The 27,771-nt window shown below is 32.5% G+C and overlaps 1 protein-coding gene across 1 annotated transcript in view; it reads right to left on the bottom strand.

The window, feature by feature from the left end:
* LOC118180823 (uncharacterized) overlaps positions 1-27,771 on the bottom strand; it is a 41,847-nt gene that overhangs the window by 5,354 nt on the left and 8,722 nt on the right. Inside the window, exons 3-8 of the mRNA XM_035349879.2 lie at positions 15,211-15,333; positions 14,687-14,800; positions 14,488-14,604; positions 10,297-10,410; positions 5,868-5,984; positions 5,326-5,439 (exon numbers count right to left, since the gene is read on the bottom strand). Of these exons, the coding sequence (XP_035205770.2) occupies positions 5,326-5,439; positions 5,868-5,984; positions 10,297-10,410; positions 14,488-14,604; positions 14,687-14,800; positions 15,211-15,333 (699 nt within the window). The remainder of the gene's footprint in view (positions 1-5,325; positions 5,440-5,867; positions 5,985-10,296; positions 10,411-14,487; positions 14,605-14,686; positions 14,801-15,210; positions 15,334-27,771) is intronic.

The following is a 27,771-nucleotide window of genomic DNA, read 5'->3' as shown; positions in this document are numbered from 1 at the left end:
AAAGAGGACCTTAAATTACTAGCTTTAGAGCTTGGATTACAAGTTGCAGATAACTTAAAAGTTGTGCAATTGCGAGATCTGATAATGAGTTCTAAAACCTATGATGAAGAATTTACCACAGATATGTTAAGTAACATAATCGATGAACGCGTAAAAGCCGAAAAAGAAGCTGAAGATAGGGCTGATAAAGAAGCAGTAGAAGCAAGATTAGCCAAGGAACGCGAGTTTGAATTAGAAAAGTTTAAACTCCAACTTGAAGTTAATAAGAATATGTCAAAGGAAACTGTTTCTCAAGTAAATCAGCCTAAATTTGATTTGAGTCGCATTCTTCCAAAGTTTAACCCGAAGGAAGATGAGATAAGACTTTATCTGACCATGTTTGAGAGTCAGTTGAAGTTCGTAAATATACCTGAAACTGATTGGATCCTATACTTGACTGGATCATTACCATCTGAAATAAATCAATTAGTTGTTAGAGAAAAGGAAGAGGATTCTAAAGATTATGCAAAAGTAAAAGCTATGCTTTTGAAGCGATATAGACTCACAGCTGATAGGTTTCGACAAATGTTTTCTCAGCATAGAAAATCTGCAGAAATTACATGGAAGGACTTTGCTTTTGAACTGAAATCTTATTTTGAAGGGTGGATTAAAGAATTGAATATCTCTAGTGTGAATCAGTTACAAAACTTTATCATCAGATCAAATAAAGAAATGAACACTTCCCGAGGTAAGAGAACATTTTGTGGACAGTGAATCAGAAATGAACAATCCGTTGGAGCTCGCAGATAAGCTCGATTATTATGAAAATGTAAGACATGGCATGAAGAAAAATAGACCTTCCAATGCAAAGAAACCATATTGTAAAGAAAATATTAAATTTGTTCTAGGAAGAAAATCTAAAACTAGTAATCCTAAAAACGTTAACCAGGTTAAAAACACAAATGTTAACAATTCTAAATTTACTAATTCTAGACAACAAAAGAAAACTTCTACTCATTGCTATGGTTATGGATAAAGTGACCAGATTTCAACATTGGTAAAGCGGAACACCATTGACCGGGAAGGGGTGATTAAACAGAGTAACACAAATTTTCATCGAACAAAAAATCGTATTGTAATATATTTTTAAAATTTCAACACAAGTACAATTTACAAATACATTAAAAGCAATTATGTATAGTATTACGAGGCGTATTCGGAAACTAAGTACCGTCTTGAAAAAAAAAAAAAAATAGTAAAACAATTTTTTCGAATCCAATTTTATTTTTACATGAAAATACATGTCTTAAAATATTTTTCAACATAGTTTCCGCCAATGATCAAACACTTGTCATAGCGGGTGACCAGTTTTTGTATACCATCGTCAAAGAAACTTCCCGCCAGTTTCGATAACCACGACTCCACAGCATTTTTCGTGTCATCATCAGATCCTAAGCGCTTGCCATCAAGCTCGTGCTTCATGTGCAGGAACAAGTGATAGTCGGACGGCGCCAAGTCCGCGCTGTACGGCGGGTGATCGAACCCAATGAAACTGTCGAATTAACGATTGAGTGACACCAGCAGTATGGGGCCGAGCACTGTCATGGAGCAACAAAATTCCTTTACTGAGCATCCCTCTTCGTTTGTTTTGAATGCCACGCCTTAGTTTTGTTAAAGTCACACAATATTATGCCGCATTAAACTTCTGGGAAGAAATTCAGTAAGCAAAACGCCTTTCCTATCCCAGAAGACAGTGCACATTGATTTTTTGTGATGACATTGTCACGTTGAACTTTTGTTTTTTCGGAGAATGAGTGTGTCTCCACTCCATCGATTGTTGTTTCGATTCTGGTGTGAAATGACACACCCAAGTTTCATCACCTGTCACAATTTGGTTTAAAAAGTTTTCTCCCTCATCACTGTACCTCGTGAGAAATGTAAGGGCACTACCAAGTCAATTTGTTTTGTGAACATCAGTGAGCATTTTCGGAACCCATCGGGAACACAGTTTGCTATAATTCAAGCGGTCAGACACAATTTCGAACAAAACAGTACGTGAAATTTGCGGAAATGCCTCTGAAAGAGTTGTCATTGTGAAATGTCTGTTCTCATGAATTTCTTCATCAACTTTAGTCACCAAATCATCGGTGACAACAGAAGGCCGACCACTCCGAGCCTCGGCGTGGACATTTGTTCGACCTGCATTAAACATTCTTACCCACTTTCTCACCATTCCATCACTTATCGCGTATTCACCGTAAACTTCTGCCACTTGACGATAAATTTCGACCGGTTTAACATTCCTCGCGTTCAAAAATTTAATCACGGCACGAATCTCACAGTCAGCGGGAGAACTAATTGTCTTAAACATTTTGAATGTGCACAGCAAACTGAAAACACAACATAGAGCAACCAAAATGGCGACAATTGAAAGTCAGTGAACAAGAAAGACTAGTGCGCATGCGCAGGACGCCTACCACAGCGCTAGAATGAAACGGTACTTAGTTTCCGAATACGCTACGTATTTTATTCTTTCGCATATTTCTTGTTTGAGTGAATTTAGCAGATTGCTGTCGTTGTTTGAAAGGTCATAAAATTTTTCACAAGAATTTCTTAAATTATATTTCCCATATAAAATGGCTTTCAAAGTCTCAACACTTAATTGTGATTTTTATGAGGTATGACACAGCATGAGTTCCTGGGGTATTTCACGTTTTTAGTGCATTATGTATGGAACATAGTATGTCTCAAAATGATGAAATATTTTTAACCATTTGTTTTCTATTGTGATTTTCGCTGATGTCCAAGATTTAACCTTTTCCTTATCAATATATTTTTTAATAATGATGTCTAATTAAAAAGATCATTTTCAGAAATATTACTATATGGGAAATTTTGAGTAATATGATCGAATGATTTTAGCACATTCCAATTAAGTCCTTGTTTTAATATATTCCCTAGCTTGTCTTTCATTCTTCCTACAAATTGGGACTTTTATAAAAAGCCGCGGGACGCGGGACAAACTGTTGAAAATCGGGAATGTCCCGCCGAAAGCGGGACGTCTGGTCACCTTAGTTATGGATAACAAGGTTTCATACAATCAAAGTACTCTAAGTGTAATAAGTTAAAAGAAGAAATTAAAACTGTCGTCAATTGTGTAAAATTGTATGCAGTTAAGTCATCCGATCTACTGTCCAGTTCCATTTTTTTAACTGTTTGCGGAGAAATAGCAGCTCTTGTGCTGATACAGGGGCATCGAATTCTATTGCAGGAGAAAGATTTTATAAGTTGTAACGAGATCGAGGATTTGGATTTAAAACAACAAATATTGCCATGGTACTAGCTGATGGCAAGGAAAGAAATGTTCAAGCTTTGACAACGGTGGTAAATCTTAATGTGGAAGAAAAGATAGTCCGTATGAAATTTATTGCTTAACAAAAGCAAAAGTTAACAGGACGTTACTTGGAACTGATTTTCTACAGGCTGCGGGAATAGTGCTTAACATCCAGAATGGCACTTGGTATTTTAGTGAAAATCCACAGAAGCAGTATCCCTTTTAAAAAGAACCATCTGAAACTAAAAAAGACTCCAACGTACTAACATCTCTGAAAGTAATCTCTCCAGAAACAAAAACGTCTGTTGACACTCCTGATGCAATACCGGAAGCAACCGAATCCGTGAAGTTGAGAGATGATGAAGGGAAACATTTGACGAGAGAACAACGGAAGAAATTAAATTTCAAGAATCATACTGATTCTATGTTAAATGAATCATGCCGATTCAGTGATGTTTCAGGGAATCATCTCGATTCCATGTTAAAGGAATCATAACGATTCTGTGAAGTTTGAGTGGAATAATCCTGATTCCATGTTAAATGAATCACCCCAATTCATTGATGGTTTGGAGAATTATTCTGATTCCGTCCAAATTTAGACGAAACAACTCAATTCATTGATGTTTGGGAGAATCATCCTGATTCTGTGCAGTTAAATCAATCATTTCAAACTCGTCATCAAAAGATTCCCGGTTTACGCTTCATAGAGATGAATGTGAAATATCTTGCGGACTCTTGTCGAGACGTCATCAGAGCCCGAGGGGGAGTCTATAACCTAACGGTAAATGGGAACATTCAAAAAAACTTTTGAACATCTAACATCTCAACTATTAGTTAAACGATTCGACAGATTTTTGCATGGACATAACGTTTCCTCTTATCCAAGAGTTATGTTACTTTTATTACTTTTGAAATGTAATTCTTCTACGTAGTGTGTTTATTTTAATTAAATTTGCTTTGTTAAATGTAAAGTTTACATGGCCCTCTGGTTATACATTTAAACCATTTACAGAGAAAGAGACGATGACCTTAAAAATCGTGACTTAGAAATATTCAAGAGATTCATTCAGAAGAATAAATAATACAGGTTTAAATTTAAAAATAATCACCGAAGAACATTATTTTCGCAGCGTTATTTGAAGCTGTAGTTCAAGGCAACCTTCACAGGCCCGTTTTATCAGATTTCATCACGTGAAAGCGAGAGTTGATTTAGATCTATATTTAAAACTTATTTACTTAGAATTCTGGAAACAGAATTAATTTAAAAGTTGATTTTATTTTAAAACGAAATCATTTTTTAAAATTGCATCTGAATAACTTATAATGTTGGCTTTTTTAATTTAATTAAATGTATATTTAATATACAGAAACATATTTAACAAATTTAAAATACCTAAATTTGGTTTAATGTAGAATCGAAACATGGTATACGGAAATGAAATGAGGGAAAAATTAACCAAGTCGACCCTTTTTCCGCAGCTAACCATAGTTAATCGTTAAATCAAGAGGCGATAAACGATTTTGAAGTTTTTTCTTTTAATGTAACAGACTATAATAATCTAATGTATTTCAGATGAGACTTATGAAAAAATAGTTAACCATTTTTATTTCATCATTTCAACTTAAAATGATTCTGTAGAGTCAAAGTTTTAAAATAACAATATTGCATTAGCCAAAAATTCAGAGATAACTGTTAAACAGTCATGACATTAACTAATACAGCAGTAATTATTATTGTCATTACATATTCAAAATAACGTTTTAGAGATTATTCATTTTCTCTAACTAGACAATGGAAAAATGTTACCTCATGAAAAATTAGAAATCTCAGAAATAAAACTAATGAATCAAGATAGAACGTTTGTTCATCCAACCCAAAAAGAAGTCAAACAAATAAAAAATTACAGCTAGAAACAGTTTTATGTAAATTATAAATAATAATTTTAAGAAACAAATTGTGTATTTTAGAATCATCAAAATTTTGAAATTTATTGCAATATAAATTAACTCACCCTTTTTCTTGCAGTCACATCCTGGACATGGTCCTTCATATACAGTTTCAATTGCGCAGCCAGGTGGACATTTTGGTGGATCGCAGACTACCTTTGGCTTTTCTTCAATCGTTTCTGTAAAAGTTATTTATGTTACTAAGTAAGCTTAAAACTCATTTCTGGCCGCTCTCTATTAAGTTTTATAAAATGTGAATCCTTATTTTATTAAAATTTTTGAAAACCATTATGGAAAGTAAAATATTTATTAAAAATTTTATTGCATTCAATTTCCACAAATAAATGGTGAGTAGATTGCTAATGTTCTCTCAAATATCATGCTTTTCCATTGCGTTATATTAAATGTTTCAATAAAAAAATGGAACTTCTTAGGATAAGTTTAGTAATATTATTGGGTTATTTTGTGGAAATCGCGCGAAACACTATTTTAAAACTATTTTAACCGCTGAATTACCCGGTATTTATTATTGATGAATGAAAACATCAAGCAGCTGAATTTCATTACAATATGTACTTTAGGCAAATTTTCAAAGATAAATACTTGCCATCCTTCTTGCATTCACAGCCTGGACATGGTCCATCGTATTCTGTTTCAAGAACACAACCTGGAGGGCATTTTGGAGGATCACATACCACCTTTTTAGACTGATCCTCAGAAATTTCTGAAAAGTAAATGTATATATATATTTCAGGACTAACATTTTTATCCCCCTGATGTATGGAAATAAGCACAATATTAAGATTGTAATATAAGATGTTTCAGAAATTCGGATCCAAAGAAAATAAAAACACATGCAATTACAGAACGTGTTTAAGATATTCGTGTGTTCCTCCTTCATAGTCTTGGTACATCTTATTGAATTCTTTGGCATACCACTAAAAAACCAGCGAAACAAATGAATTTTTAATATCCCTAGTTAAAGAAGGTAATGAATGTGCAGCAGAAATTTGGAATAAAGTTTTAATGGATTAATTAATTTAGATTAATTTAGTTTGACTGCACAGCATTCCTACCCAAACCAAGATTTGCCAAAAAGTTTTCCAAAGAGACAAGGGCTATAAGTTTGCAAAGTTTACAAAGTGGCAATAGTTAACCATTTTTGCGTAAAGAACTCAAAAGGCTCTGGCAACTGTCAGTTGCAGAGTAAAGCAATGCGACACCTCAAAAATATTTCGAAATGAAAAAAAATTGTTTATCAAATAAAAGAAAATAGAAAAAAAAAAAAAAAATAAAACACTCAACAACCATGAGTGGAGGTCATGGGGTCTCCTGCTAGTGAAAATAAACAAGCTGAGTAAAAGTAAATAAGACACTAACCTTTGTCGTGCAACATATGGCACACTCGAAACGAAATCTACAAATCCGACTAAATATATTCCTAATCAAAACTGAGTAACCGCTCGATGAAAATGAAGCGCGAAACAAAACTGCACCTCGGTAAAATACTAAACGTTTAACATTCAACCTGTAGAATATTGGTGGGTGGAGAAACTAAGCTTTCCTCAAGGCTTGTGCGGGAGTTAAAAATCAATTTTAGTTTGGTCTGAAATTATGAAGTGTTAACTAAAAAAGTTCTGAATTCAGCTTGTATTGCCGCGGGCTCGCTTGCGCAGGTCCGGCCCTGACTAGATGTTGACTAAAACCTTGTCTATATGTTGGCTAGAACGGAAATTTGATTACCGAAGAAGAGGAGCCAGCATTGGGTCACGATGGGTCCTAACGGGGTGGATCAGTATCTCATTAAAAGTGGGTGATTTAATCGAGGGATTGCAAGGAAAGGAAAAGGTGCAAAATTCAATAACCAGAGTCCAACTTTATTCCGGAAGAAAATATCTTTTTAATGAGGTGTTTGATTTGAAGCAGGTAATTATGAAACTGATTGAATATTTAGTTCATATGATTTGAAGTAATGGTATTTTTAAGAAAGAGAGCATTCAACCACCAGCGAAGATCTATTTCTCTTTACTTTCAGGTTATTGATTTAATAAGTGTGAACTGAATTTTCATTGAGAAAAATGACTATATAAGTATATAAGTTTATTGATTTGACTTGGGGTTTAACTCGAAGGGGTTAAATCAATCACGCAGTTCCTCCACACTGTAGCGTTCAGCTTTAGTTCAGCTTTTTTAAGTTTGATACCTTATTTCTTTAATTTTTATAGCGTCAGAAAGTGGAATTTGATTGAGGAAATTCAAGATAAGGATGTAAGTTTAATGATATGACTTAGGATTTAGATCAATCATGCAGTTCCTCAGCACAGTAGCTCAGCTTTCAGAAGCGTTCAGTTTTAATTCAGCATTTTTTTAAGTATGATTAAGTATGATACCTTATTTCTTTATTTTTTAGTATCAGTAAGTGAGGAAGTTAAATAAGTTAGTAACAACTAAAATGAAAACGTTATTGTTATTATAAAATTTCTTGATAAAAAGCTACGAAACCTCAACAAAAAAATATAGAAAGAACGTCAGATGAAGAACTCCTGCGAATTCGGATATATCCTATATGCATGAATTTCTGGGCTAATTTTATGAAATGAAAGATCCATTTAGCGTAGTGGACTGAATACGAGATAACCTAACATGTAGGATTAACTTATACTTTTGAAGGTGTTTAAGAAGAAAACAAAGTTTGTATGTAAGACGTACTCATATAAAAGAGTTTGATATGGTAAAGGCTATCCATACTAAAGGTAATTAAGTGTTTCAGTATTGTTAAAGAAAAGCTAAGGACATGCATTTCACTATATCACTTTAAGAGAAATTTAATAATAAGATATATTAATTAATTTTTAAGTATTAGTCTGTACATACAAAGCTGGGTATGATTATTCAAAAAGTATTTTATGGGGAAAAATTATATTCTCTGTTCTTAATACTCACATTGTAGAATGTGTAATGTTCCAATCTAGAATTTTCAAATCAATGTGTGGAACATTGAGTGCTGGTAAGTGAATAATCGCTTTAGTTCCGTAGACAGAAACGTAAACTTGAGAAGGGTTAGTTACCCTTTATTGCTCAAAATAAAGTTCACAGTTGACCCTTTCTCAGGACGTACATAAAAGACTCCACTTGGTCTTGAACTCAAGAATACTAAGAAATCAAACTTAACTAAACTAAAAAGATACAGCCAAAGCTAACAAAATTCTACAAGAGGTGGCCCCTTAAAAGCTAACTAAACGGCGAAGGCCTGAAGTACGGCCGAGCATAGAAATAGCTTAGAGAGGGTGTAGCCAAAAGGCGAACGCACGCATGTCAGAATCTCTGGCTCTCTAACGAATTCAATAGAACTTCCACTTTAAGTACTGCTCTTCCTTCATTTGCATTCACACTCTGTAAGCTGAAATTAGAAGGGATAGAAAAGTAACTTTAACTAAAAGCAACTGTTAAGAACTTAGGATAAACCTTACAAATGAAACTCGAGAAGTTTTAGGCAAATAGATATTGTTTATGAATAGCGTATTCAAAAATAAGACGTCAAATTTTAACTTTTGATATCCTTGTTAAAATTAAAATTTTATTGTCATAAAAGTTAAATAATAGAAACGAGATTAGGACATTTTAAGACGTTTTAAGTGATTTTCCATTAATTTTTCTGACAAAGAATATTTATAAATGTGTATTTATATAAATCAACTATTCATCAGAAGTAACAGAATCAATTTTTTATTTCAATTATTACTCTAGTAAAGTTGGCATTGAAAGTAATTTCATTCAACAAAATATTGCATTATACTGTTTCTTTATTACTTACCCTAAATAGTCCTATATTGTCACATCTGATTTCAGTTAAATATTTTGACATAAAAATCGAAGAAATCAAGGACAGTTAAATTAAAGCTAGGATAATTAGTCAGTAATTACTTATTTACATTCACAAGAAGAACTCTCAGTACAAGTAAATCAGAAGTGAAAGAGTATGTGTAGATAAATTATATAGTAAAGAGTATGTGTAGATGAATTATATAGAAGTGAAAGAGTATGTAGATAAATTATATAGAAAGAGCGTATGCAATTTTTCTCCGTATATATTATGTGAGAAAAATGTATTGTTCGGATGAAAGATGTATTTTTATTTTTGTTAAATTGCAGTAAATTAAAAAAAAAATTAAAACTGTCAATAAAATTCTAACCGTAATTTCATTCCACAATACAAATTTTAAAGTAAATTATATGTAATGCTTTTCATTAAAGAATAAATAAAAGTTCCTTTAAATATATTAAATAAATAATCCACATTTAGTACAAAAAGAAAAATGCATTAACAATTACTGAGACTTGCAAGCTAGAAAACTGTTGCAATGGAATTACTTTTCAGATTTCAGTGGACAAACTTAATAGTCAATCTTATGTCTAAAAGCCTAAGTTTGGAAATCATTATAATACATAATGATCCGTCGTATTTTAAGTAATGAGAATATTGTCTTAGAATGGAGTAAAATGTCTGCGTTTAAAACACATTATCCTAGATTCAAATTATAGTGCAATATATTGCATTTATGCAGAGTGTTGCCTGCTTACGGGTTCGTAATAGATTGAATGCAGAAATCCTGTAAGAAGTTAATGAAGTTTATTCTTATCACAAGCTTTTATAGCTCTTTATATCGGCCGCGCGAGGCAGTTCTAGCAATTTCTAGAAAGTAAAAAGAGTAGAATTACGGTTACAGCTAACATAGTAGTCAATTAAAGATAAACTTTTACTCAATGTTAAATGCGCGTGCTCTTCTATTTTTACTTTTACGGCTTACCTTTCTCTTAAAATTTGTCCCGCGCAATAAAACAATTTTAATTGTAATTCTACTAAAAATATTTAACTAAATACAAAATTCGTAACAAAGGTTTTTCAGCTTTTATTTCCATGCTCACAATACGGAATAGAATGTAACATATTTTTGTTATATTATGTATGTGTTATATTAATCTGAAATATATTTCTGTTAATGCTAAACTAAGTCTACAAATTAAATAATACTTACCATCTTTTTTACAATCGCATCCTGGACATGGTCCATCATACTCAGTTTCAATCATGCAGCCAGGAGGACATTTTGGTGGGTCACAGACTATCTCAGGCTTTTCATCAATAATTTCTGAAAATAATTATGCTAGTAAATGCATACATATATTTAATACTTTTATATTATAATATTTTTAATATTTTATAAATATATTTAATATTTTTATATTATAATATTTTTAATTTTTTATAAATATATTTAATATTTTTTCTATTATAATATTTTTAATATTAAATATATATATGTTTATATTATAATATTATATATATATATTAATATTATATATTTTCAAGGTCAGTGGTGTAAGGGAATCCTGATTATCCTATCTAAGGAAAAGGTGTAGTGAAGCAATTATTATTAAGCCTATTGTACGGGAAACTTGAACCGGTAGCACTTAAAGGTGTATTAAAATCAGTGGCGGCTCGTGGCTAAAATTAGTGGGGGTGCTGCTCCAAAAAAATTTAACCTTTGTTTTAAAATTGTGTAAAAGGAATATAAAAAGAAAATTTATTTTGAAACTTCATGAAATCTTACAAGAAAAAATTTAAACATTTCTTAATTACTTTAACCAAAATTGTTACAGTTCAAGCTTTGCCTATTCATTTAAAAATGAAATCCATTCCTCTTGTTTTAATTTGAGCGAAATGATAAACAATTTTCTCCTTGATCTCTGAATGACAGCTGAGGAAATTTTTCTTTAAGCAATGCAAGCGCATTTAGTCTTTCCGAATTTTTAATGCTTCTTCGAAAAGTTTTCATTCTTTTCAATGTTGAAAAGCAGCGTTCTGCCTCTGATGTAGTCATGGGAACTCTCAATAGAATTTTTATCAGTTTCGTAATTTCACTAAACACATCGTCTAGATTATTTTCGAAGATAAATTTCAGTAGCTCAATTAATTTTTAGTATTTATGGATATCAGACCTATAATAGAATACTTTTAGTTCAGTTTCAAGCTTTTCTTTGTCAATCACTAGATATGCTTCAGTGGTCAGTACTATTTCTTCTGTAGAATGTTCATTCCTAAAACTAAGCATTTCTTGTTAAACAATTTAGCAGCTGCTAAGTGTTTAGTGGAAGAATATCTGTGCATTATGTCAATATATAGCATAAAGTCACATATTTCCTTAGCTTCTGCCATCAGTGTCTCGCAGTTCATTGAGTTATTCTCGCAGTTCATTGAGTTTCTTAAATGTAAAATAGCAGTTTTGAAATTTGTTATATATTCATTAACTTTAAACATACTAATTTCTCTGGATTGCATTTAGTTGTATATTATTTCAACATGAGGCATCTGATAAAAATCTCTAACCAAAACTTGAAATTATCATCATTTAGATATTTTTAAATTCCTGTTGCTTTTGCAATAGTTTGATCTGCATTTGATGATGAGTGAATTTCAGTAAGGCAATTTTTTAAAAGTTACAAATTTTCATGAACTCTGTTTATGGTCAGTATGATGAAGTTCCACCTTGTGGAGGAATAACCACACGCGCGGAGTAAAACGAAATCACGTTTTTAACAACATACCAGAATTTCGGCACTGCAAAAGCGACAGTGCTTTTCTCTGTACCCGGCTCGCGTGCTGTTTTCTGTGTGCGCATGCGCAGAACAGCCAAACATCACGTCGCTGGAACAGTGAAGCGCGCAGTTCCAACAAAGACTTTTGTACCTTTTTCACAAAGTGGGGGATGGCTACTGACATTAAGTTTAAGGATTATGTATTGTAAAATTATAAAGAAAGAATTAAAGACTAAAGGGCACACTATATTAAATATTAAAAATAATAATAAGTGGAAATAAGGGGTGCTGCAGTTCCACAGTGATTATTACGAGCCGCCACTGATTAAAATTAAAATGAAATGTCATGAAAAAGAGATCTCCGATAAAAACTATCATTTCTGTACAATAAATAATACGAAGACCACTCCCTTGCTCACTTTTTTTCACACAGAACTTAGCAGAACAGAAGAAAGTGTTTGAAACTTTAAACCTGGTCGATTAATGAGTAAAGAAACATGTTTTATTTCTCTGGACACATCAGAGACTTGAAACCGTTTTGAACAATTTTTCGTAATAATAATTAGTATTAGAATGAGTCCCAAATGAGTACAAACCTTCCCCTACGTGCACTCTTACTCTCAGAAAACAGTTAGTCACTCGTAAGAATAATAAACGAGCGTCAAATACCTATGTATTAAGAATAATAGATAGAGCTATGTAGTAAGTATGCTACAAAGATAAACAAAAAAATATTAACTACAAAATTGAAAAGTGAAAAGGTTGAAATGAAAACTGAGAAAACTAAGAAATTTCAATGAACAAATCGAAAATAGCAATTTAGTAAAAAACAGGTTCTTTTTACAATAAACAACTCGGCTGTCTATTAGACACTTGAAGTATTGATCTTTTTATTATTAAAATGCATTAGAAACAGATCAAAGCAAAATTTAAAATTTCAAAAGCTATTTGGTGCAATCTTTCAAAAACTAAAGAAAGTACCAGCAAATTGAAGGAAAAATTAAAAATTTGCCATTTGAAGCTCATAGTTGCACGACAACCGCTAATATGTCAACGTGCAACGTACTACGTCAACGTGCTCGTAGTTGCACGACAACGTTGACAGCACTAAATGGCGTTAAACTTTCAAAATGGCCGTAAATATTAAAACTAAAATGCGCGAGTAAATTAGGATTGCTAAATATTATACCGGTGCTCTGCTCGCATATATATATATAACACTGTTGCTTATATACTGTTGCTTATATATATATGTTGAACTGTTGCTTATATATATTTAAGCAGTTCGAGTTAGGAGAAAGATATTTCTTATTCTACACTTTGCTTACAAATTTATATATTTAAGTTTTTTATACATGCTCATCTTAGGCAAAGTCTGCGAAACGCAGTTAGTAAAACATATAGGTGAATTTCAGATTACCTTCACTAATTTTTCACCTATAGTTTTTGGGAAAAAAAGTGTTTTAGTTGAACAATGCAAACATACTCTAATGTACAAAAGAATAAATTTTGAACCATCTAAAACATGGTAGAATAGGGAAGCCTTATAAGGTATTTTCCCCCTCTTTTCTACGTGCCTTCGTAGTGTAACGGTACCACCCTTGTCGCGAATTACAGACGGTGTTCTAGTCCAGGTTCTAGTCCCGGTGAAGGCACTGCTTATTTCTCATGTCTCTTACTTAAAAAAAAAAAAAAAAAAAAAAAAAAATAATGATTTCACAGTGGCGCCCGAACTAAAATGTGGTGGATTCTTCACTACCAGGATTTGGACATTGGGTCCCCTAATCCCCAGTCACTCTTTTATTATTTTCCTCTTTTCTGCATGTCTTCGTGGTTTAATGGTAGCACACTCGGCGCATATTCGAGAGGTCCAGGTTAGAGTCTCAGCGAGGACATTGCTCATATTTCCTGTCTCTTGCTTAAAAAAACTTCTAATGTCTCTAAAAGCTGTAATGACAAATACAAAGTATCTTTATTAATTTAAAGTTTACTATAGATTTTAATTTGTTTTTAATACCTTTTGCTTGAAAATAAGTTGTAAAGTATTTTCTCCCTCCTTTCTGCATGCCTTTGTGGTGGTGTAACTATAATCACATCCGACGCGTATTCGGGATGTCCACATTATTATTAATTACGTGTTCCGCTCTAAGGCACTACTCAGAAGGAAGGGATGCCTGCATGGAGAACTTTTTAAGGGAACCTGGCTCGTATTAATACGTTACGCATGGGGAAATCCACGAAACCACCCATGTTAGCAGCCTGTTCGCTTGTTTCGAATTAGGATCGAACTACTTCAGGGAATGTACCGCTCGGCTACTGGTGGGTCTATTCGGGATGTCTGGTGTCCGAGTCCGGCAAGTGTATTACATGTTTTTCCCGTTCCAGCATTCATGCAGCCTAATGTCGCGACAAAATAATCAATTGCAAGCATTTGAAAAAATTACACCTGTACGTAAATTTAATGATAAAGATATACTTGTACTAAATTAACAGCTAAGGTGTAAAAACTAATTTTTATTCTTTGTTCTTTTTACTGACTACGCATATAATTATAGAAATTTATATAACTTCCTTAATATATATAGAATATGATCGAAACATCTATGCTGTCGAAAGTCTGGAGTACTTACCATCTTTCTTACAATCACATCCTGGACATGGTCCTTCATACTCTCGCTGTATATCGCAACCGGGAGGACATTTGGGAGGGTCGCACATTATTTTTCTTGATGGATCTTCATAAATCTCTGTAAAAGAAACAGAACTTCAGTTTCGATCTTAGGCACGTATTTGTGATACATATGTTAGTAATTTATTTATTTTTACCACCTTTCTTGCAGTCGCATCCTGGGCACGGTCCACTATATACAGTTTCGATAACACAACCAGGAGGACATTTTGGAGGATCACATATTACTTTTTTAAACCGATCTTCATTAATTTCTGGCAGAAAAAAAGAAACATTTTATTTTTATAGCAAAAGTTTTTGGAATTATGAAATATTGGCTAGCATAGGGGGAAAACTATTCTGAAAGACACATATTTTAATAAGAATTTAAAAGTTTCAAAATTCTTTACTCTTTTATTTTTAGGTATTTATGAAAAACATAGAGGCACACATTTATTATTACAAAACCTTTAATCTTCATTAAATATGGATCCACGCCATTTAATTTTAAAATTATTTCAAAAGGCAAAAAGCAGAAAAAAAATCGAACGATAAATGTTTGTGTTATGAAAAAAAACTTATGATAAAAATTGCTGGTTGAATTGAAAAAAATATTAAAAAGTAAAAATTGTTGGTTTGATTTTTTAACGAGCAATTTTCTTTTGATAACCTGCTGTATATTTACCATCTCTCTTACAATCGCAGCCTGGACATGGTCCTTCGTAAGTTGTTTCAATTCTACAGCCAGGTGGGCACTTTGGGGGATCACAAACAACCTTCTCAAGAGGGCGATCTTCTAGATCTGGAACTAGAAACAATATAATTGATTATTTAAAGTCCGTAGAAACGGTTTCAAATACACTGCGAGAATAATGTTGAAAATTAGAATATAGGCTCTTCTCAATTTTGATTTTATATCTAAATTTAAAATTAAGGTATACTTTTTAGTCCAAAGGGCGTTAGCACACAAGGCTATTAATTTCGTCTTGGCATTTTAAATTGGTTCACCATAAATGTCGCTTCGCTTTTCAAATTGTTGCCACCAAATATTATCGCCCTGTGTTATATTTAAAGAAATTAAATAATGAAGAATCTGCATAAACATATGTATGTTTCTCGCATTGTGATAAAACAACGGTACCTAGAGCCATCAAATTTTGGATAACATAATCATTCACTGAATATGGGCATCTAGAAACCCTAATTTTGAATTCGAATTTTTTTTTATTATATATTTCATATTTTTTAACACTTTAACGAATTTGTAAACAAGCTCAACGATTTCAAAGCAAGCAGTGGCAATACTGTACGAAAAAAATTTAGCTCCAGCGTGCGAGACTGTGTATCGGAAATTCTAAAGATAATGCTCATGCGATATTGCTGTTGAATTGAATTTTATGGTTTAAAGGCGAAGAACATGATATTTAACAAATAAAGGTAGCACACAAAACGCTAAAAAAAACGCCTTTTTGGGTGTAATATAAAATCGAAAAGCTTTCAGATTTTATTTTATTTTTAATCCAAAGGGACAACTTGCCCTGAAGGACTATTAGTTTTGTTTTATGATTTTGCGTTGGTTCGCTATAAATGTCCCATTCACTTTTTAAATTTTGCCACCAAATATTATCGCCCTGTGTCATATTTAAAGAAATTAAATAATGAAGAATCTGCATAAATGTATGTTTCTCGCATTGTGATAAAACAACGGTACCTAAAGCTATCCAGTTCTGAATAACGTACGTTTCCACCCGAATATGGGCACCTCAAAGTCCACATTTGGAATTTCGAATTTGTTTTATTATCTATTTCATATATTGTAAAACTTTAACGAATTTTTGATTAACAAACTCAACAATTTAAAAGCGATCAACAGTAAAACTCTACGGGGGGGGAACCTTTTTATCTTCAGCGCGCGGAACTATGTATCGAAAATTCTAAAGATATGCTCATTTTAAAATTATTTTGCGATATCGCTGTTGAATTGAATTTTTTTTTTAAGTACGAAGAACATGATATTTAATAAATGAAGGTAACACAAAAAACGCTGAAAAAAGTCCCTCTGTACGTAATTTAAAATCTGAAACCTTTCAATTTTTTTTTTCCGGCTTCAAAAGTTTTAATAACGTACTATACCAGCTCTAGTGTCTGTTCTTAAAATATGAGTAAGTCGAATCAGAATAGCTGGTATTTTATGTTACGAAAGACTAAGCTTAATATTATGAAAGAATGCTGAAAGTGTTTCAGCGAAAAAAATTAAATCAGGAGTGAAGCATATAAGGAAAAATAACTTAAGAACGAAATTTTAGACAAAATAATTGCAAATAAGTTTTCTATAATTTAAAGTAAATAATAAAATTTAAAAAATGAGAGAGTATAACCTGAACTATTCCACGACTCAATGAAAGCTGTCATACATGGCCATTATGGCGCTTTTCTCGAATTAAATATATCCGATAAACTTGAGAAACCAATATCAAGTATCCATATATGTTGTTCATTATGCCAGAGTAATAGTAATGATATTTCATGATGTATAAGCTGGCTTAGTATATTTAGAGATAAGGCTTGGAACCTTATCCTAATGGAACTTAACACAGTAGAGATTGTTTGGATAAAGAGATAGAATTCCTTTTTTAAAAACCTTTTTAAAAACATATTTTTGATAGTAATCCGAATTAAGCTTGACTTTTTTTCTACCTTCCTTATTTTAAGTTTTTCGTTATGACAGAATCCAGTAATAACCGTAAAACCTTTAGAAAAACTTTCCTTGTTTTCTCTGAACCAATATATTAAGTCTTTTTCGGTAGTAAATCGATCCCTTTCAACAGCAATCAGATAAGTATATCCAGGCCTCGTCAATTATAATATATATTTCCAATTTTCAACTGCCAAATAATTTTCATACAGCAATCTGCACATAACCTTACGCAGAGAAATATGTTTCAGCGTTAAGCGATGAATATCATGTTTTTTGTTTTGATTAACTTCAAAACAAATTTTATAATTTTGTTCCCTCTTCCTATAGAGATACTTAAAGATTTTTCAATAGCTCTTTGGGGGGCTGTATTTTCCTTAAAAGTGTGAGATGCGATTTTAGATTTAATAAGAGCTGTACGTACCTTTGTTGGATATGCATTTTTTTGCCCTTTTTCTCAGTCAGATGTAAACTCTGACATTTCTTTCCTTTCATATTAATTATGTCACTTATTTTACGCGTAGAAATATTAAAACCATGCTTTTCACATCTTTTTTCAATAACTAAATAGGCGCATTTTTCTTCGAACAACGCAAAAATATAGCCTTCAATCCTTTGTTTATTTTTCAGCGACATTTTAAAGAATATAATAGTTTTAATGCTGCAGATGGTAATTAAACGTTATTGCAACTGGATGCCAGTCATGTTTATATTTATAATTAACATTTAAATTCTCGAAAAAAATTAAAATCGTTACAAAAATCTGTAAACGCCCTCTGTAAATTATATTAAGCTGGGGTTAGCTTCATATTTTATCTTTAAACTACCTTTATAGATATTTATGACAAGCACTTTTAAATAAAACATAAACGAGTGCATCAGAGAACACAAGTAAAACTTCGGCATATGCTGTTATTCAGTTTCATCTATTTTCTTTTTTCTTCTTGTTTAATCTGTAAATTGTGAAAAGATATATTTATCTGTAGATCTCATTTAGGCGCCGTAACTCAGTGAAATATAAGAGGTTTGCTCTAATACTTGGTAAGAGTACGGAGGCATTTGTGTTTCAAAATGTTAACGTATGGAAATTAACTACATCAGTTAGATGTATATTCGGTCTTGCAACAGAATGGCAATGTAATTTGTGAATTTTGATAGTTTTGTTGTTTAACATAAAGAATAATTTTTCTTTAAATTGTAGAAAAAAAGAATTTTCGATAACTTTGATTGTGCTTTAACTTGCATCTTATTCATCATGATGTTTCATGTCGGAAATAAATTTCTTCTGGAAAATTCTTCTTTCTAAATATATTTACGATTATCTTTTAAACATGGATGTGGTCAATAGTTTATTTTCCTGCTTATATTTTACTCATCTTAAAAAGGGAAATTCCCAGTCATGTTATTGTAGGTTTGCTAGTAATCAAATTAAAGCATTTGAGGTTTACATATCGTAGGAGGAAATCTTTGAGGAAACAGTAGCTAAATTTTATCCATGCAAATTGTAAAATTTCTGAGAATTCTACACGGCCAGCTCTTTTTCACTGTTGAGTAGTTTTGACATGTATCTTAAACGAAATTTTCAACGTTTAGCAGTAATAAACACAACTTTCGTGAATTTAAGAATAACTTTATGAACAAGGTAGCTTACAACTTGAATTAGCAGTTTCTAACGTAATATATGTTATGTAAATTGTACTACTACTACTTGCATGTAAGGAAAGGTGTTATGATTGATGGAAAATGAAAAGTTGAATAAAATGCTGGGGGTAGAGAGTGGGAAGGAAAACACTGATATTTTGTGCAAATAATTAAAAACTTCAGCACAAAAAGAGTTGAGAGGGAAGAGGAAAAATTACAAAAACTACATAGCTAATGTTTTCATCGAGAAACAAGAAGTTAGACATATTTACGAGATCTATGAGCTGATTTTTATAACTGAACTGTCTAATTTAGAATGCAGACTCAAATTAATATTAAATAAATTTAAATGTTAATTAAAGGTATTGTGATTCAGTTATTAATTGCTTTGAAATTTTCTTGTAATGGTCTGACAATTTATGCTCATATACTATATACGTATACAGGATAAAAATTATTGAGCTATATGAAATGAAAAAAGCAAATTTCCAAAAGCTACTGAGTTCCAAAATTTGATTCAAATTTTAAAGGTAACTACAGATATTCGTATTTAATTTATGACATGCTCGATATGCTTGACATCAATGGCTATTACATGGCGCAGACGAAGAAAATTCTGCAAACGTCACTAAAGTGTCGAGATATCAATGCTTTCGATGACCTCCTGAATGCTGTTTAGAGCTGGACGGTAATTTCAGGGTTATTTGCGTAAACTTTGTCTTAATATTACAGCACAAAAATGGGTCACAAGCAGGAGTTGTGCTCTGTCCTTCATTAACCACATCTTTTTCTAATTCTGGGTCACCATGGATAAAAGGGATGACATCATTTTTCTAAAATTTTGACATAACATTCAGAAGTCACCTTACCTGCAATGAATTTTGCACCGATTATTCTGCGACATGACGTTGCACACCAAACAGTTACCCATTTGAGGGGGGGGGGAGTTCTCGATCGCGAAATGGAGATTTTCAGCTTCCTAACCCATTCAGATGAAAGTGAGCTTCGTCGCTAAACCAAACCATAATAAAATCGACATTGTATTTACGAAACACAAACGCAGTTCAATGGCAGTGGCGCTCAGGTATATTGTGAATTTCAGGTTTGTACGGAAAGAGCTGCAAGTCTTGAACAACTATTTGTCACAAAGCCTCCCGGTTGATTCGCACTGCTGTGAAGCTCATCTGATTGATTTCTGATTGTTATAACAATTAGACCGGTTGTTTTTAGCTCGTACTCGGTCGAATTTCCTCTGAGTTTCAGACGGACTGTTATTTCTCGAACAGTAGGCTTTGACGAAGAATGTCCGCTCAGAAACGCTTGTTCCGACATTTTCAACGAAAAATGAACAACAACAGCAATACGTGGTCTTAAACAAATTTTCAATGTGCCCTGTATTAAACTTCCAAATTTTAATTGAATCTCGCCAATGGTTCAAATGTTATCACGTATTGTCTATATAACTCAATAATTATCACATTGTACAATGATAAGTTTTAGGTGATCGCCTCCCGTAAATTGTTATCAATGAAATTCATCAGCAGTTTTAAAAATATAAGAAAAACTTCATTATTAATAGTGTCGCGTAAATGAAGTGATTGTATTAAGACAAATAAAGCGGAAAGTACTCAAGTGCTAAGTGAAGTAACTGATTATATACACTGACGAACGAGCTGGACTTTCCAGATTTCGGAGGTTCTAGAAAATGGAGAACATTCTCTAATAAACGGAGCATAAAGGAAATAAATTAGCACATAGTAAATTTTAAAAAGAACTAGGGGACTCGCCTTTAATTTGTTTCGAAAGCGGGAATTTCGGTTTTCACATTTGACGTCTGAGCCACAAAATATTCGGCCGAAAGGAAAAATTCTTGTTAAAATAGTCAGAAAAAGTTTCGCTAAGATGACAAAAACTGAAACTGTATAAGCAACTAACTCTGTATTAAATCAAAATGTTCTTTTGCTGCCAATGATCTTAAGTAGTCATTTCCATTTTTTACAATAAGTGCAAAATTATTTTTATGGAAAATACTAGTTAAATCATTTTCGAATCTTTAGTTCTATCCATTCTCAGCGTTGTCTGATTTACTGCACCAATCTGATTCATAGTTACAATTTAACATTCTTTAAATTATATATTCTATTTTTAAACTGTTTATACTAATTTATGTTTTATTTCCCGCGTACCCGACTGGTAAGACAAATCAATGTTAAAATTGTTACCAAGGCTGTTCATTTCTTGTTTTTGCATTATTTTAGATTAACAGCATTTGTTTGGAAGTTCACAATTCACTTCAAGTATGTCTGCGTTTTTTTAAATTTTATTTAAAAATTTCCAAAACAAAATCATCCACAACGAATCGTAAATTATGTAGATCGAAAAACATCAGGTTATCTAAAAAGCAAAGATTTAAATCATTAGATTTAGAAATACTGTTAAAAGATATTGAAGATGTTAATCGGATACTTAGCACAGGAATATGTCAGAAATGGAGATATATATTTGCTTTATGTTACGAAGCTCAAGCTGTCTAAGAAACGTAAGAGAAACACAAACAGCCAGGTTTTATTGGTTAAATATGTGAATAAGTAGTTTAGTTTTTTTGAAATAATTAAACCAGACTTAAAAAGTGAGGTTTTGGATTTCTTTACACAGGGTTCGCTATTTTATTGTTATAGTGACATGCAATATGCATAAAACGATTTAAGAAAATGCATTTTAATTCTAGAATTGTCAACAATATTACATCCACATCTCTAATTATGCTACTCAGTCAGTAAAAAGTGAACTTAGCTTTATCTACGGCATGCATTTCAAAGCTTTACCTTGAACTTATCTTTCTTTTTGTGTCTCTGTAAAAAGAAATGGTAATAGCTGTCATTTTAATTCTTTTAACTCTTTCTTGCAGGTTGCACAATGAATTAACACAAAACGAGTTATTAATTTATTTTTATTTGATTTACGGGATTTAGATTACTCACAGAATAGATTGCAAACTTTTCAGTAAAGTACTGAAGGTCATACTGAAGCTTTTATTTGGTTTAGCTAAGAACTTAAGAGTCGACAAGAAAAATGTTGCCGAAGCACAAGCAAATAAATTTTCCAGGAAAGTGAAAACGAAAAAGTAAAGGAAAGTATTGCATGTATTAAAATAAGTAGCTACAACAAATAAAACTAAAACCCTTCGTAGAATCAAGCATGAAATATAAAAATTTCGATATTTTCTAATGAATGTCTGTTAGCTTTTCAGAATTTTCTAAACGTTATTAAAATAAACATTGGATTATACGCCTTTGTCATCAAAGAGATTTTGTTTGAAAAGCGTTAATTTAATTGAATGTAAATAATTTCACATTTCAGCAATCTCATCAGTAAATATGAAATCAATTCACATGTAAGAGCTTAGACAGAAATATTTATGGTGTCGGAAGATAATATTATAAGAGCTGTTATAAGCAGGGCCTGGTTTTTGAGGATTTAGAAACACACTAAAAATGCCCTTAAAATAGCAAAAAAATTTTAAATACTTAAAATAAAAAATGTCCCTTTAAAATATAGAATAATAATATAATTAATGACACAATCGGCAACCACTGACTGATAGATTAAAACAAAAACAGTTATACTTATCTGTTACTTGACTTGTTACTTGTTAAGCGATCTGTTGCGTATACGTATTCAGAACAGTTTAGGAAGCGGCCGCCACTGTTGATGTCCTACATAGTAACACAGGAGGTAGAGAATCCTGCGATATTATGCAATAAAAGTTGTCACAAGTTTGTGAACTTATGATCTATGATACTTATTTTAAGCGCACTTTTTATGAAATTTGTTTCCACGTGAAATGTGAAAAACTTGTCATTGTTGTTAGAATGTTCTGTGTGAAGTTATATATTTCTCCTGTCGAAATGTTTTCCTCGTAAAAGGTATGTGTAATAAATAGAGCTACATTATTTTTATTCCTAATTATATTGCTAACAATTTTCATAACACTGTCATATCAATTTATGTACTGGAATGAAAAATATACCGTAATTCTCTATTAATAAAATATTCATTTGACTTTTCTAGAAATCATTTTTTGATATCTGCAGAATAATTGATATTATACAGAATACTAATTCAGAAGTCAAACAACAAAAATCAGCGTTAATTTACAAAATTTTCACAGGACTAGTTTCGATGGTTTTACCGAACCATCATCTTCAGCTGCAAAACCGCAAATGAACAAGATAGGAAATAATGTTTAGATAAGATAAGAAAGCCTGGACAAGAATAAGCAAGTGGCGCCATGTGTTGGCGAAACCAGAACTAAAACATAATTTCTCTAAAAGCCGAAGGCAAAATTGGATTGGAATTAGGATCGTTAACTAGAACAGAAAGATTTTTATGAATGTGAAATGCCTCTAGAAAATCCAGTTCTCCAATGGAAGATGTTTTTTGAATAATTTTGGCAGCAGAAAAATTGAAAGTGTGATTTTCGGACCAACAATGTTGAGCAACAGAAGACTTCTGTGTTTCCTTTTTCTAACATATGCCTCATGTTCTTTGACGCGAAATTTTAAGGCTCTCTTAGTTTGGCCAATGTAAATTAAACCGCACTGGCAAGGAATCCTATAAATACCCCAGGAATTCATATCCGGAATGGGGTCCTTGAGTATAGAAGTTGGAATTTTATTGATGGGAGAGTAAACAACCCGAAAGTTAAATTTCTGCAAAATATGTGCAACTTTATAGCTAATTGATGGAAAGAAGGGAATGACAACAGAATTTTTATAATCTCCTAAAATAAGAGTGTGGCTTTTAGTGTGTTGAGATGAGAATTTTTTAACTGCTTGATTAATAATGTTGGGTGAAAAGCCCCTGTCAATAGCTATTGCTTTTAAATAATTTAGTTCTTCATCAAGGGCTAGTTTGGAGGAGCAAACTTGAAGAGCACGGAAAACATAGGAATAAAATGAAGCTAACTTTTGTTTAGTCGGATGACATGATTTAAAGTGTGGTGGAAGGCAAACCGATGAAGGTTTACGGTAAACTGTAGCACTGAAGTTGGATGTGTTACGTGTGACCAGAATGTCGAGAAACGGAAGAGAATTGCAAGTCTCAAGTTCAAAAGTGAACTGAATAGCAGGATCAATAGAATTCATTGTTGAAAGAACTCTATTTAAATCATCTTTATTACCTTCAAACAGGGTAAAAGTATCGTCTACGTAGCGGAACCATGCCGGGAAGTTTAAAGTTTCAAACAATTTTGATTCATAATAATGCATGTAGATATCAGCCAGGATGGGACTGAGGGGGCTTCCCATGGCTAATCCCTCAGTTTGCTTGTAATATTTATTTTGGAAAACAAAATGTGTTTGTTTCAAACAGAGTTGAGTGAGAGAAATTAGCTCATCAATTTCGATGCAAGAGAAATGAAATTCGCGAAGTCTGGTTTCTAGACATCTTAATGCACCCTCCACTGGGACATTGGTGAATAATGATTTTACATCAAAAGAAACCATGAGTAAATTACGAGGAGAAATGTTTTTAACCTTTTTTACAAACTCTATTGAATTTTTTATGGTGTAAATGTTATTGTCTAATAGAGTGGAAAATCTAGAAACTAAATATTTAGCTAATGGATACGAGGCAGTACCTAAATTTGATACAATAGGGCGGAAAGGAATACCACTTTTATGAATTTTGGGAAGAGCATATAATCTGGCACAATTCGCAACGGATGGGATAAGCGAATGTTTTAAGTTGCTTGAAATGGTTTGCGAAGATTTGATCGCAGTTTGTATTTTGGATAAGTCCGAAGGTGAAGGATCTTTAGGGATCGAATTATATGGTCCTTCGTTTAAGAGTTTAGTGACACCATCGATGTAAGTGTTCTTATCCATGACGACTATCTGGCCACCTTTGTCGGCCTTTGAAATGACAATATCCGGGTTAGAATGAATCTCGCGCATTGTAGCTCTTTCTCTCGCAGTTAGATTTGGTTTCAAAGGTTTATTATTGAATTTCACATTATGAGCGATAAGATGCCTAATCATTTCTTTCTGTGAATCTGAAACTTTACTGAACTTGAAAGCTTTTTCGATAGGAGGCAAAATCTTTGGAATCGAGGGTTTACAGGTTTGTGAGAAGTTAAAATTATATTTTAGAATTCTCTCTTGTTCTTCTGAAAGACTAACATTAGAAATATTAACTATTGGCTTGATGTTTACAATGGGAAGATTTTTTGAACTACTTGAACTGGAAGACTGTAAAAGAAGTTTTTCGAATTTAACTGCAAGGGTGGTTTTATGACGGTTAACTGCATTCTCCGTTCTAGACCAAGACTTTTGTTCAAGGGCAGTGAATTTTGGATATGTTTTAGCGAGTTCCAGATGAAGCTTATAGAGTTCATGTTCAATTTTGGACAATTGTTGACGTGTATCCCTTATCACGGACCGAAGTAAGGCAAGTTTGCAATTTAACAGAATTCTTGAAACGCGACTCGAAGGTTTTTGATTAGATTTGATTTGAATAAAATTGGGGATCAATTTTTTACATTTAAATTTAAGTAAAAAGTCAAGATGATTCAGGAATTTTTGCCGTTTCAGGCGTAATTTAGTGAAACGATTAACGGATGAAGGCATGATAAACAATGCAGAAAATCAAACTAAATTAACTGAGCAATAATAAAGTACACACAAAATAGCAGAAAAATCCCTCACTGAAATGAATAGAAAACAAAATGTTTGTAAGCAAAATGCATGAAATCAGACAAGCAAAGCACAATATCCAAATGTACAAAACATAAACATAACTTGAAAATTGCAAAAATGTACTCACCGAAACTCCTACAATCACAAAATGGCGGCCACACCACGTGCAAAAAAGAAAGCAAAATGTAAGCCTGTTTGGGGCTTCTATAATTAAGACACAATAACACGCCGAATAAATACTAATTCAGAAGTCAAACAACAAAAATCAGCGTTAATTTACAAAATTTTCACAGGACTAGTTTCGATGGTTTTACCGAACCATCATCTTCAGCTGCAAAACCGCAAATGAACAAGATAGGATATAATGTTTAGATAAGATAAGACATTCTGTTTTCTCGACATTCTGGTCACACGTAACACATCCAACTTCAGTACTACAGTTTACCGTAAACCTTCATCGGTTTGCCTTCCACCTCACTTTAAACATGTCATCCGACTAAACAAAAGTTAGCTTCATTTTATTCCTATGTTTTCCGTGCTCTTCAGGTTTGCTCCTCCAAACTAGCCCTTGATGAAGAACTAAATTATTTAAAAGCAATAGCTATTGACAGGGGCTTTTCACGCAACATTATTAATCAAGCAGTTAAAAAATTCTCATCTCAACACACTAAAAGCCACACTCTTATTTTAGGAGATTATAAAAATTCTGTTGTCATTCCCTTCTTTCCATCAATTAGCTATAAAGTTGCACATATTTTGCAGAAATTTAACTTTCGGGTTGTTTACTCTCCCATCAATAAAATTCCAACTTCTATACTCAAGGACCCCATTCCGGATATGAATTCCTGGGGTATTTATAGGATTCCTTGCCAGTGCGGTTTAATTTACATTGGCCAAACTAAGAGAGCCTTAAAATTTCGCGTCAAAGAACATGAGGCATATGTTAGAAAAAGGAAACACAGAAGTCTTCTGTTGCTCAACATTGTTGGTCCGAAAATCACACTTTCAATTTTTCTGCTGCCAAAATTATTCAAAAAACATCTTCCATTGGAGAACTGGATTTTCTAGAGGCATTTCACATTCATAAAAATCTTTCTGTTCTAGTTAACGATCCTAATTCCAATCCAATTTTGCCTTCGGCTTTTAGAGAAATTATGTTTTAGTTCTGGTTTCGCCAACAGATGGCGCCACTTGCTTATTCTTGTCCAGGCTTTCTTATCTTATCTAAACATTATTTCCTATCTTGTTCATTTGCGGTTTTGCAGCTGAAGATGATGGTTCGGTAAAACCATCGAAACTAGTCCTGTGAAAATTTTGTAAATTAACGCTGATTTTTGTTGTTTGACTTCTGAATTAGTATTTATTCGGCGTGTTATTGTGTCTTAATTATACAGAATGTTAAGATTATATTTTCTTGGTGTCTAGTGTAAATCTTATGATATATGGGCAACTAAAAGCTGATCTTATTTTAAGTCATTATTGCGAATATTTGCTCTGAATATTAAATGTAGCTTAGGATAAAATCAAACTTTAATTTAGTAAGGAGCCTGGTTGTATGTCATAAATAAATGGAAAATTCAAGTTGAACAGATCATAACTTTTCAAAAACGAGTTGTCGGAACGGGGGGGGGAGTATCTCTGAGTTTTCAGAAGTGTTTTAAGACATCATAAAAGGCTTCATTTACAAACTTCTTTAAATTTTATTAGTTATTTAAAACGGTTCACTAAATTTAAATTTACATTTAAGCAAGGTTATACTAATAATAAATTACTTGAGTGGGAACTTCTAAATTGCATTCTCATTGGCATCAAGAGAGGACTAATTCACGAACTTCCACGACATCCCATAAATATAGCAGTCTGTCATCAATTTATATATATGAAGAATTACTCACACTGGTATTTGCATTATTCTCACTTCCTGAAAAGTTGGGCCCATAAACAGCCAGCCTGGTTCGACTTTGTTTCAAACTCCAGAGAACCAGCTATCTGATGAGTATTCGCGTAATTTTTCTTATTGTTATTATCGTCCATTGATTTAAAGCCATGAAAATGCTAGCAAAGTCAAAGTAAACCTTGCAGGTTCCATTTGATTTTTCTTTACTTTTCATACATTTAAAGTTACAATTAAGCAAATATCCTAAAAATGAATTCTGAAATAATGCTGTTGTAAATCAGATAGCTCGCTGCCTGTTTTGCCGTAGAGAATAAA

This window comes from Stegodyphus dumicola, chromosome 3 (genome assembly GCF_044657685.1).
Source record: "Stegodyphus dumicola isolate Sdum_Otavi_A_Nest chromosome 3, ASM4465768v1".
In the NCBI taxonomy this organism is placed as follows: Eukaryota; Metazoa; Arthropoda; class Arachnida; order Araneae; family Eresidae; genus Stegodyphus; species Stegodyphus dumicola.
The sequence above is the reverse complement of the archived record's forward strand: the minus strand, read 5'-3'. Positions and strand labels throughout refer to the sequence as shown.